A 12,437-nucleotide genomic window follows, 5' to 3' on the forward strand; every position below is an offset into this window, starting at 1 on the left:
CCGGCCAGGGCCACCGCCACCCCGCAGCAGATTTGGATCCCCCGCCCGGCGAGCCCCAGGCTGCTGCCTCCCGGGGGGTCCCGGCGCAGCGGCCGTCCCCGCCCCCGGAGAGCCCCGCCGCCCCGCCGCCCGGCCCCGAAGACTCCGGCCACGCCATGGCGGCCACCAAGCCGGGCGAGCTGATGGGCATCTGCTCCAGCTACCAGGCAGTGATGCCGCACTTCATGTGCTTGGCTGACGAGTTCCCGCAGCCCGTGCGGCCAGCCAAGCTGACCAAGGGCAAGGGCCGGCTGCGGCGGCCGCGCCAGTCCCGCTTCAAGACGCAGCCGGTGACCTTCGATGAGATCCAGGAGGTGGAAGAGGAGGGGGTGTCCCCCATGGAGGAGGAGAAGGCCAAGAAGTCGTTCCTGCAGAGCCTGGAGTGTCTGCGCCGCAGCACGCAGAGCCTGTCGCTGCAGAGGGAGCAGCTCAGCAGCTGCAAACTGAGGAACAGCCTGGACTCCAGCGACTCCGACTCGGCCCTGTGAGAGGCGCTGCAGGCAGCGGGGACTCGGGCGCCTCCGCGGCCCGCGGGGGAAGTAGCGAGCGAACCCCAAGAGGGTCTGCATTACAGAGACCCCCGAGGACTGGGGACCGCCGCCCTCGCGTGCTTGGACTCCGGCCGGACTGTGAACTGGTCGGTGCGCCCAGAGCTGCGCCAGTCCTGGGTCCGAGCGCGCGGGGGCGCCAGGGACGGGCCGCTTTCTTTGCCCTTGTAAATGTTTATTTTTTAACTCTTCCTAGTACGAACTCTGCTGTGAGTGTGCGCGGGGAGGCTCCCCGCTCAGTCGCCCGTGTCCTCAGGGCTTCCTGAAGAGCTGCTCCACTCCCTTGTCCGATGGGATGCAACTCCGACTTTGCACACCGCTCCACCACCGTGCCCCCCGGCGCACACCCGTTCACACTCACGCAGATATACTCTCGCTGAATACTTTTATAACGTTAGGCGCGGCTGATGGGACTGGGGGTGCAGTGCAGCTGCTGCTGCGACCGGAGGATTGATATTTATTTTTGCATTGCGATGGCCGACGGCGTTTATTTAACAATCTTTTTACCTGGATATGTCTGTGAGGCTCCCGATCGGAGACTAAATAAAGTCAATATATTTGCACACTGCATATCTCCAGGTTCTTGACTTCTTGAACCTTGGGGGTCCAGGCTCCCAAGTTGGGGGTGGGGGTATGTGGGGGAAGGATGTCGCTGGAATGGGAGGCCAGGGATCCCCGGGTGGAGGTAACTACACTAGCGTCAGTCACTGGAACGAGGCCACAGTCCCCAGTGCCCTGGATCCATGGCCCGCCTCCCCGACTGGATCCAGACCCAGCCCAGAGCGCTCCTGCCTCCCTGGACTGTTCCGCATCGTTGGCGTCCGGGATGGAGTGAAGCCACTGGTGAGGCGGAGGTCGGGGCTATGAGGACAGAGAGCCCCCTCCTGGGTGCAGCTGACCTCTCAGAGAGGCCAGGTCAGGGTCATCGCCCCACACCTACCGCAGAAGACCCTACTTGCTCCACGCCCTTTCCTGGTGGCGGGTGGGGAGATGTCTAAGCCAGCGGAGGGAGATCTGGGCAGGGATATTTGGGTGGTGGGATGCGAGGGAGGGTCTGGAGCCTGCCCAAGCTTGGTGAGGATGTGGGTGTGTCCTCACTGTACCTGCAGGTGAGGGCCTGAGCCCCCTGCGCTGATTCAGAGGAGTGCCTGCGACCCTTTTCTGGGGCGCAAATAGCCGTTGTTTCGGTTCGTTGATCCAACCCTCCCCTTTGCCCTGTTCAAGGTTCCGCAGGGAGGGTGGGGCATATCTTTGGTCAGAACTCAAGGGCTCTGGAGAAGCACGCAGTCTCCCCACCCCCTTCGTTTACAAATGAGAAAACAAACCTAGTAGGGAGGGAATTGTCACATGGAAAGTAGTGTCAAAGGTGCAGCCAGATCTCCTGACTGTCCAGGGCTCCTTCCATTACGTGGCTCTGTCTTGACAGTGCTTTCCAGCAGCTGCCTGGCATCTCTGTCTCCACCCCAAACAGGTTAGTGTGTAACAGGACCACCGGGCAGCAGGTGGTGATGGGGTAATGAACAGCATTTGCTTGAGGAGGGCAGGACCCCACGCTTGGGTCCCCTACCAGCCCGCCCCTCTAGGCTTGCTCCAGATTTGACGGCCATGCCAGGCTGAGTAGTCCAGAGGAGCGTGGAGAGCTTGGGTGCTCTTCCTACTCCTCTCTCTCCAGGTTGTCCTGTTTCTGTGCTCCGGTGCCCTCTGGTGGTGGGGGCTGATGCTCGGCTCCGCCAGGCAGAGGATCTGAACAGCTTTTCGCTCTTCACATTGCACCTCTTGTAGCCCTGGGCTCTGCAGAAAAGGAGAGAGCAGAAGAAATGAAAAAGAAAGAAAAATAGAACCCACAGGGCCTGAAAGAATGTCCTTCTCACTGGCTCAAAGAGAGGAAGACAGGCCCAGGGCCTCGGAGACTGGGGTCTTTGGCGCTGTCCTAGCCCCTGGAAACACATTGGCCATGGCAGTCCGCTGGGACAGTCAGTTCCATTGGGGGTGGGGGCGGGGTTGGGGAGACATGGTGCATGACAGAAGGTGTTTACCTGCAAAGGCCTCAGCCTGGTGAGGCAGCTGTGGATGGATACTTTGATTCCAGCCTCTGTAGCTGCCATGGCTATACTGGTTTGAGCTCTTTGGGGTGAAAATGAAACCTTATACCCCCATTCTCTTCCCTTATTTTACTCTCCCCACCCCCATGTTATCTTACGTTTTTAGTAGTAGCTCCTGTTTCTAGTGTTCAAGAGCTGGGTCCCAAACCTTCCTCACAGGGTCACATGTTATAGGCCTGAGATCCTGGCTTGGGCGTCTCCCCTCTGGGCACCACAAACCTGCCAATCAATACCTTTCTTTCTGCTGGAGAGCCTCTTTCTCTGGCCTGCCATGAGCCCTTTCCGCAGCTTCCTTGGCTCAGCCTGGCCAGTATCCAGGGGTTGTTGTAAGACCACATCCCACAACTTCAGTTCCCACTCAGCTGCTGGCACGACCCAGCACTGAGTCGGTGCTTCCGAAATGTTTGTTGGGTTAAAATGAGTAAGGGAGCAATGAGGAAGATCGATGCCCATCTTGCCTGCTTCTTGGTTTGTTTTTAAATTAGTCTATTGAATAAATGTTCTACTTTTAATTAAGCTAATTCCCCACTCTTTGGCATAAAAGCGATGTCCTGTTTGTCCCAGTTTCTTAGTTTTGCCTATAACTGGCAGTTAGTTCTAATGGCTGGATGTAGAAAGGAATTTGGAAGAGGCAGTGACATGGATAGAAAGGGGCTGGGTGACGGGGGCGAGGCTGGGATGCTGCAGTGTTGGCAGCAGGCTAGTCCGGGGTGCTCTCTGGTTCTGAACATTTGTGCCCTGGACAGAGGAGGAAGGAAGAGAGGTGGGAGGGGGCTCTTCTGAGATCCCTCTGAACTCCTGGGGCTCAGTTCTTCCCTGTGGCTTGAAGGCGTTCCAAGGCAGTACATAGCTCCAAGGAGGCGGCTGGACTGGGCTGGGCTGGGCTGGGCTGGGAGGCCAAACGGTGGAAGAGACGGAAAATGAGGGAGAGCCATGGGCTGAGGGAGCAAGAGAGCATGAGAACCAGAAAGATGGAGAGGAACGAGGCCCTAGGGGCGACAGGGAGACTCTGGAGACGTGGAGAGATTGGGAAATGCAGGGAGAATCGGGAGCCAGAAAATGCCAAGAGACCAGGAAGAACAAGGGCCACCCTCGGAGAGAAAGGGGGCCCATAGAGAGTAGGAGGGAGGGAGGGTGAGATAGAGAGTGCTCTGGAGAATGGGCTTTGGCGGGGAGAGAAAACCAGTGTGAGCGCCTCTCCAGGAGCTGCCCAGCTGGCGCGGGCGGGTGGGAGCTTGCCCAGCTGTCTGGATTTATAGCCATCAGGATTTGCAGGCTTGCCCAAGGAGATGCCTCCTTCCTTCCCTTTGCTGACTGGGCCTCATCCCACAGTTCTAGCTTGGGTGACCAGCTTTCAAACAAGCTGGATCCCAGCAGAAGTAACGAGTGGCCATCCCAGTCCTGGCCGGCAGCCTCTTCTAAATATTTCTCTTTGGCCCTGGGGGAGATATTTATCAGGGTGTTTCTTGGACTGTTTTGAAAGCCAGCTTGGCCTCTGCAGCCCACTGTGTGCCAAATCTGGGCCTGCTTGGTGTGGGGTTGAAAGGGAAGGGCTGTCTGTGATCCCAGGGAATGGGGTCAGCTGTGGACTTGAGCGTCCTCCCTCAGGGAGCACATTTGGGGTGAATCCTAGTCTGCTAGGCTCTGGCAAAATGGGGAGGGGATAAGTGAGTGTTCCTGTGGGTATTCTACTTTCATCCTGATAATGTTTCCCAGGCATTTTACGGATGAGAAAGCCTGTGCTCTCTCGAGAAGACGAGCCCAGCTTCTTACTGTAACCCCCTGTGGCAGCCGTGAGAATGGGCCGTGCAGACCTCATGTTACAGGGGGTGAATTGAGCAGGGCAGAGCAGCTCTGGCTTTGAAATGCTTCCCCTGCCCCCCACAGGCTGCTCCCCACCAATGACTATGTGCACAGCTAGGATAGTAAGAAGAATCGGTCCTGAGAAACGTGTGGTTTCTTTGCTGGTGGCCTTTGGCTCAGGGATTTCCCCATGGTTCTGCTGAAACTCTTAGACTGCAGGACAGTCCATGGACACCTCTCACCGTCTGTTTCTCTCAGGGTTGCTCTTGCATCTCAGCCTGCCGGCTTCTTCTCTGTTTCATTTCGCATCTTGGCATCTGCTTCTCGGAGAAACGAGGCTGGAATACCCTTCCATCTCCCAGCAGGCACCTGGTGCTGCCATGCAGCCCCTTCCGGCCCCCACTGGCACAGGGGAAGATGGTGGGCATCATTTTAGAGAGGAATGAGGGGACATGGCAAATTTACCAACCAAATATGTACAGTGCTGGCCTTTTGGCCCTGTGTTCTGGGTAGGAATGTGCATGTTGTGGCCTTTGTGTGGGGTGAGGTCGAGGACCTCTCGCATGGACGGTGGTCCTCTCAGCCTATGCTGAAGGCCACATGACTCATAATGACCTCCTGCCCGTTCAACTCCCGGGTCCATGGTAGAGACTGCTAATTTCCTACCAACATTTATTTTCCCCTTCCTCCAGGGCACACAGCCAGACTCCATGTCTCAGATGCTCTTGTGCTTAGGTCTACTGATGTGATTAAGTTTCTGCCGGTGGCATATATTGGGAAGAGAAGTGCGTTTCTCCCAGGCCTCGGCCTTAAAGGGTACCCTCCCCCCACTCCCATGTTCTCTTTCCGCTTCCCACAAGCAGGAACATAGATGTGCCTGCAACCGGGCAGTGATCAAGCTGAGAAGGCCGCTGGCCTGGGGGATGGCAAAGAAACAAGATGGGAGGACCCCAGGCTCCTGAACGACCTTGTAGAACCAAAGAGCCTGCCAATCTGGAGTGAGCTCCATGGACTCTTACGTGTGAAAGAAACACACTTCTGTCTTCTTGGAGCCACTAAATCATTATTGGATCTCTTTATTATAGCAGTCTTTTGTTACCCTAAATAAACGAAAGTTAGTACTGGCAGTGGGGTGCTGTCCTAGCAAAACCCCCACAATATGAGCATTGACTTAGTGGTTTTGCCACACGTCGGGAGGGTACAGATATTGTAGGCCGGAAAGCTGGAGACTCTTGTTATACCTTAAAAAAACATTTGGTAAAACCACTTTTACGACACTTTGGAAGGCTGATCATGTATTGACTGAATCCATAGCTCTAGAAATGGTTGTAAAGAGCCGGAACATTAATACACATTGTCTAGTGCTCTTTGTGGCTTTTAGCAAATTATTATAATAAAGACATGAGAGATGGAAAGGAATAGAGAGTATCTAGATATGTGGGGTCTCACAGAGGTGAAAGCCACTCCCCTTTGTAACCTACACAGAGGAGATCAGCTGTGGTGGCTCAGAGCCTTTCTCGAAGGCCACCCAGGAAGCTCAGTACAGGACTTAGCCCTGGAGCAAGGTTAAAATGGGGGATATTGTCTTCTCACCAAACTCACTGCTTTAGAATCCACCTAGATAGCCAGAATTAAAGTGACAGTGCTGGGCTAGAACAGGGAAGAAAGTAGAAAAACAGACTTCAGAACTCTGCAGAGAAAACACTTTGGGCATGGTTACCGGCACTGGAACTACCGAGAAGCACCTAGACCAGAAGCCTTTCCAGGGAATTGCCAAGGAAAGTAGGAATTGGCCAGTAATTAGATTGTTTGGACTCCGAGGCAACTGCTAAGGAAGCCAGACCTTGTAATGCCTGCTTCGGATGTGGTCAAAGAGGATGATAGGGAAAAGAGAAACTTCCAGAACCAGGTTGGCTGGATTAGCCAACTAAGGAGTGAATATCCTGTGTCAGAGCAAGTCCTCACGGTCGATGCCAGCATGATTGCCTATTACCAAACACCAGTGACTTGTCAGTTTTTTCCCTTTATCTCTTCTTCCCATCGGAGTATTATTGTGGTTTTTTTACCCTTTGTCCACCCTTGCTTTGAGGCGCTGGGGAGGCAGCTGGGGTGGTGTTGGCAAGGACAGCTGTCTTGCAGTTTATATGTCGCTGGACTATGAGGAACCACATGTGGCCCTTGGAGAGGACTTCCTTTCCCCCAGATACCCTGCGCTTTGATCTGGAAGTATAACTAGGTGGAGTTTGGGATTGACTTCCTTGCAGAAGGAGAGGGTGAGTGTGTTCTCTTGTAGGAAGGAGGATGCCATGGATATCTGGTAGCCAGCTGGGCAGACCACAGTGGAGACTGCGAATGGTCCACTGAAATCTGTTTTCCACATCTTCCTGAGCACAGGGTTAGGCCGATCTCTGTCTCCTGTGCAGTGAGCATGGCCGTGCACTGAAAATGAGCAAGCAAGTGTGCATGCCACGCTGGACCTCGGCCTTAAGACGTCACTCCCGTTCTTCCCAGAAGATAGACCGTGAGCATCCCTAGGACCTGCCATTGACCAAGCACAAGGGCAGTGCCTGAGGATCTGATGACATTGAGCTGCCTGTGGATGGTCGAACAGTGTGAACCCAAGATGGTCCCTTAGCTGAGAAAGAAGCTCCTGTCTTCCTTAAATGACTGCATTCCTACTGGGTCTCTGACCAATGCGGTGTCCTTTCCTTCAGCCTGCAGTGGAGCCGGAGGCTGCTCTCCACCCAGAACATATCTCACGACAGGAATGTGTCCCATTCCCCTGAGTGGAATGAGGTCATGAGACTCCCACCCAAGACATGCTCCAGCAGCGGGAGTGGGGGAAGATGGAAGGGGCATAGAAAGAGTCCTCAGCGGGGGCTGAGAGTGCCAGAATCTAGCCCAGACTCTGCTCTGTGGCCTTAAGCAAATCACTTCCCTATTGTTTCTCTGAGGACTCTGCTTAGATTTGAGTTCTGAAGTCTATAAAAGACCCAGGGCACCTTTGAGCACCTTAGAGCCTTAGGATCCTGGCCTTGGGGGCTGTGCAGAGAGGAAGTGTGTGCACAAACCAGGCATTCAAGTCCCTCCTGTACAGATGGGGAGATGGAGGCCGTCTTCTCTGAGATGGCAGTGCCTCCACCCCACTCCCCTGTTCCAGCCTTGGGGAGAGATCCAGAAACTCTGGGCTGGGCTGTTCTGTGCTAAATAATTTCTTCCAGCCCCCCAAATAACTGTCTGAGCACCATCCTGCTGCAGGCTCAGGACCGCAGCCAATGTGCTGTTGCCCACAGCCCACCTCCTGCCCCACCAGGAGCTGTTCTAGACCAGCCAGAGGGCCTTTAGGTAGCCTCTGACCTCCCCACAGATGTTCTGGGGTGGATTCTGACAGAGCTACCTCCTTTCCTCATTGTCCAGAATGTGTGAGATATTCCAGGAGAGGCCAGACCCTATAAGCCTGCTACTCCCAGATCCATGCCCCGTAAAACCCATCGTATTGGCTGTGGTATGTATTCTGAGGTTTTTTGATTAGCTGTTCTTTGGTATACAAGGCGTACTGAATCTACTTTGGACCATTAATGAGTAGCTAGTGCGAGGGCTCAGGACCTGCCAAGCCCTGCCCTAAGCATGCTGGGACACAGGGTCGCTGGCCCTAAGGAAGCTGATAGACAAACACACACTCACATGTACTCAAAATCATTATCCTAATGAAGATCACAGTGGGTACCAAGGGCGGAGCTCTGCCACACATGAAACCTAGTGGGCAGGCACCAGGCACACCAATATTGTAGGCCAGAAATGTGGAGATTCTGAGTCAAGTAATAGCTGAAATTATCTACTTCAGCAGCTTGAAAGGTAGATCTTGTGCCTTCCAAGGCTTAATGTAACTCAAGAAGCTGGGAAGAGCTAGAAGGTTAGTGAGTGTTGGCTGCTCCTTGTTACTTTTAGCAAGATATTCAAAGAAAAAAAAAAAAAGATGACCTCTCTAAGTATTGGCCAGATTTCAAGCAGAGATGAATGTCCAGAAATGTAGGGTCTTCATGAAGGTGAAACTGCCATCTGTTTCATTCACCCAAACACAGGCGAGATCGGACAGTTGTCACTCAGAGCGTTTCTCAAAGACTTCTAGCCAAACATCACAGAAGTGATCCAGCCTCAAGGCGAAGATCAGATCAAGGGTGTTGCTTCTCCTTTAAGACTATTATTTTAGGAGGCTTCAGAATCGCTGCCATTAAGGTCAGGAGGAAGATGTGGCCAGAGCAAGGAAGCAAAGAAGTGGAGCAGGGGTTACTGGTTCCTGTGATGACTAAGCAAATAGACTTTGATCGTAATGAATACCCCCAGGGAATTGGTTTTTCCAAAGAAACCATAAATGCCCGTAATTGTCTAGGAAGATCAGCCCTCAAGGGAGACATATTTTCTGAGACCCACCTTAGATGAGGACAGTAGACAAGGGAGAATCTTCCAGAAGGAAAAACTAGAACAGCCAGAACATCCACCACCAGGGCACGTGTTCTCACAGTTCCTGCCCTGGGACCCCTGTGGTGTTGGCCATACTGTCTCTTCTTGTGGCCTTGCTTTCTGTTTCACCACTGTCCAATGGTCAGGGGAGTGGGACAAATTGTCTTTTATTACAAGTCAATGAGGCACAAGGACCCACACCTGAACCTGGTGGAGAGGTCTGGACATCACTCAGAGATCAAGGTGCTATCACTGGATGGACTCTGGTGGTCCCCAGGGAGGAGGACTGAGCACACACAGATATTTAGTGGCCAGAGGAAGGGCTGTGGCATAGATTCGTGGTGATTCCCTAAGATCTGTTCTCTCCATTTTCCTAGGCGTGAAGGTAGACTAGTGCCAGCCCACCCCACTCCTTAGATTCATGTTTACGCAGTGCCAAGTTTTCTCCTATAACATGTGAGTGCAAATATTTGCCACTCCTGGACCCAGGCCTGAGATTATTATGCCAGCTCCATAATATCTCCTCCCTTCTGCCAGGAGCAACCCGAAAATGACAGTGACCCGGCTTTTAACAAGCAGATGATGACATGGTCTTAGGGGGTGATGACATCACAGATTGGAAGGAACCTGGGTCCTTGAACTGCTGAGTGAGCAGAGCTGTTTCCCATCATGGACCATCACAGGAAAGACAAAGTGGTTTCTTCCTTCGGGTGCTGTGGTATAGGCCTCTTACTTCACACACTAGCCTTGCTTTTCTGTCTCTGAGACCCACTGTGAGTGAGAGAAAAGCCAGCCCCCTACCGATGTGCTCTTATTCTCCTTGCTCGGCTGTAATTAGTCCTGGTGAATGCAGCTGCTGGGTTATTCGCCGCGCAGATATTTATAGTAGTTAGATCTGCATCTGAGTGGCACCCTGAAACATAGCGTGGCTGTTAATGCTCTTTAGCCTGAATTGCACTTTGTTTCATAATTAGGTCACGACTTCTGCTAATTGTTGTTATTATTATTTTTTCATTTACTTGGTAGGCCAATAGTTTTAATCTCTTGAGTTTGTATTAGGTATGTCTCTTGCACACAGTGAAGAGTGGGATTTTATTTTGAGACTTAATCTGAAATATTTTTTAAGCTAATTAAACATAGGCCTATAACAAGAGATTGAATCAGTAATCAAAAACCTCCCAACAAAGAAAAGTCACGAACAAAATGGTCTCACTGGTGAATTCTACTAAACATTTAAAGAAGAATTAGTACTATTCTCAAATTTTTCCAAACATTGGAAGAGAGAGAACACTTTCTAACTCATGAAGACAGTATTACCTTGATACAAAGCCAAAGGCACCACAACTAAAGAGAACTAATATCCCTAATGAATATAGATGCAAAAATCCTCAAAATGCTAGCAAACCGAATTCAACAGCATGTTAGAAGGATTATGCACTATGACCAAATGAGATGTATCCCAGGAATGCAAGGGTGGTTTAACTAATCTAACATTTTTTTCATGATAAAAACACTCAGTGTCTATGGCCATGCCACCCTGAACAAGCCCGATCCCATCTAATCTCGGAAGCTAAGCAGGGTCGGGTCTGGTTAGTACTTGGATGGGAGGCCACCTAGGAAGACCAGGTGCCGCAGGCGTAAAAAAAAAAAAAGTAAGGAATTGTAAGCTGACACGGTCCTTGCAATATGTGAGGTCAATCAAAGGTTGCCTCGCCTAAAACAAAACAAAACAAAACAAAAAAACACTCAGCAACTAGAAATAAAAGGGAACTTTCTCAACATGAAAAAGGGCATTTATGAACAACCTATAGCTAACATCATCCTCAGTGGTGAGAGACTGAAAGCTGAAAGTTCCTGATCATGAACAGGACAAATGCCTGCTTTTGTCTCCACCATTCAACATTGCCCTGGAAGTTCTAGCCAGAGTAATTAAAATTCTTTAAATACTCAGAGTAATTAAGGCTTTTTTTCTTTTCTCTATTGTTTACCATCCTAACTATAATATTATATAGAGCCCTTAGCTCCCTACTTGATTAGGCTGTATCTATTAGTGTCCCAGAATGAGCAATGAAAGAATATGGCGTGTTTCCTCATCCCCCGCCACCCCATTCTTCAACACAATGCAAAGTGATCTCTACACATGTTTACTTTATATTATTAAACATGCTATATTAAGTATACTTCTGTTATTTGATTTCTCAGCTTTTGATGATGTTCTTTAATTCCTAGCTATTACGGACAGGGTCATCAGAGAACATACTCTATTCTTATGTCTTTTCTACTTCCCCCTTCCATGTTTTACTAGTTATATCATATCTACATTGTCATAGCATATACAAATTTACACTCAGATGTCCACAGTTCTTTTTTTCTTTACTCTACGTTTAAATTTATTCAGCGCTTGCTCTTGGTCCTCCTTTTGCTGTGACTTCTCTGGTCACCTCTTGGTGGTCTGAAATTTTTTCTCTGATAGTTTTCTGAAGGATTCATGGGAACAATACTTCCTGAATTCTTGCTTGTCTAAAAATGTTTGTAGCTTTTATGCATGAGGAACAGCTTGACAGCATGTAAAATCCTTGGCTTATACTTTTTTCCTTAAATATCCTGTGAGTATTGTCCCACTGTTTGGCATTGAATATTGCTGGGGCTAGTTTGATTTTATTCTTTTATGAGTGACTCGATTGTTTTGTTTTTGTTTTTGTTTTCTGCCTGGCTGCTCAAAGGACTTTTTTTGTCTTCAAACTTTGATTATTTTATCAGGAGAGTCTTAGAATTAACTGTTGTAGGTCATCTTTCTCTGGCATACACAGTACTTTTTACGTGAGATTTAAATCCTTTGTTTCAAGGAAATTTTCTTCAATTCTATTTTTAAATATGTATTGTATCCCATTGTCTAGAGACTCCAATTATGTATATGTTGGCTCTCTTTTGCCTTTTTTTCTATATCATTTTCTCTATAATTAAAAAAGCTTTCTTTTTTGGTCTCAGTTTATTCATTCTTTATTTCTATTCTCCATTTATATTGCGCTGTGTCTAAGTCCTCCTTCCAATTGCATTCTCATTTCTCAAATTATTTTGCTTTTTTTTTTTAATCCCTCAGTTCTTCCAGTTCTCATTTCATCTCCTCCATTGTCTTGCCATCTCTACACTGAGTTGTTATATTGCTTTGTGGTCTTCCATCACAGGTCAATTATTTTATTAAGACTTGTTAATTCATAGAATAATTTTCAGTTAGATTTTCCATAGAAACAGTTTTTTTCCTGGCCATTATTCTTTGTCTGGTAGGCTTTATTGACCTTTCCCACCTTTTTTCTCTAGCATCTTTGTATTGATTCTGTGCTAACTCAGTTTAAAAAAATTACATGCCATAGAATGCGTTGGATTTTTATGGCCCAGCTATTTGTAGAAGGTTCTTTCAGGGAGTGTAATTTTGCTGGCTCTTTCTGACAGTTGCTGCCACTGGGCTATTGTGCTATTTTCTCTG

At 49.8% G+C, this 12,437-nt stretch overlaps 2 protein-coding genes and 1 pseudogene across 2 annotated transcripts in view; all 3 read left to right on the forward strand.

The window, feature by feature from the left end:
* Positions 1-12,437, forward strand: part of ACCSL (1-aminocyclopropane-1-carboxylate synthase homolog (inactive) like) — a 122,990-nt gene that overhangs the window by 35,132 nt on the left and 75,421 nt on the right. The gene's annotated exons all lie outside the window — the stretch shown is intronic.
* CUNH11orf96 (chromosome unknown C11orf96 homolog) lies at positions 7-1,155 on the forward strand. Its single transcript, XM_015586459.2, has one exon. It carries the CDS (start codon positions 156-158, stop codon positions 525-527), a length of 372 nt encoding a protein of 123 aa, XP_015441945.1. The 5' UTR covers positions 7-155; the 3' UTR covers positions 528-1,155.
* Positions 10,473-10,591, forward strand: LOC112476753 (annotated as a pseudogene).

Source organism: Pteropus alecto, unplaced genomic scaffold (assembly GCF_000325575.1).
Source record: "Pteropus alecto unplaced genomic scaffold, ASM32557v1 scaffold71, whole genome shotgun sequence".
NCBI classification, from domain to species: domain Eukaryota; kingdom Metazoa; phylum Chordata; class Mammalia; order Chiroptera; family Pteropodidae; genus Pteropus; species Pteropus alecto.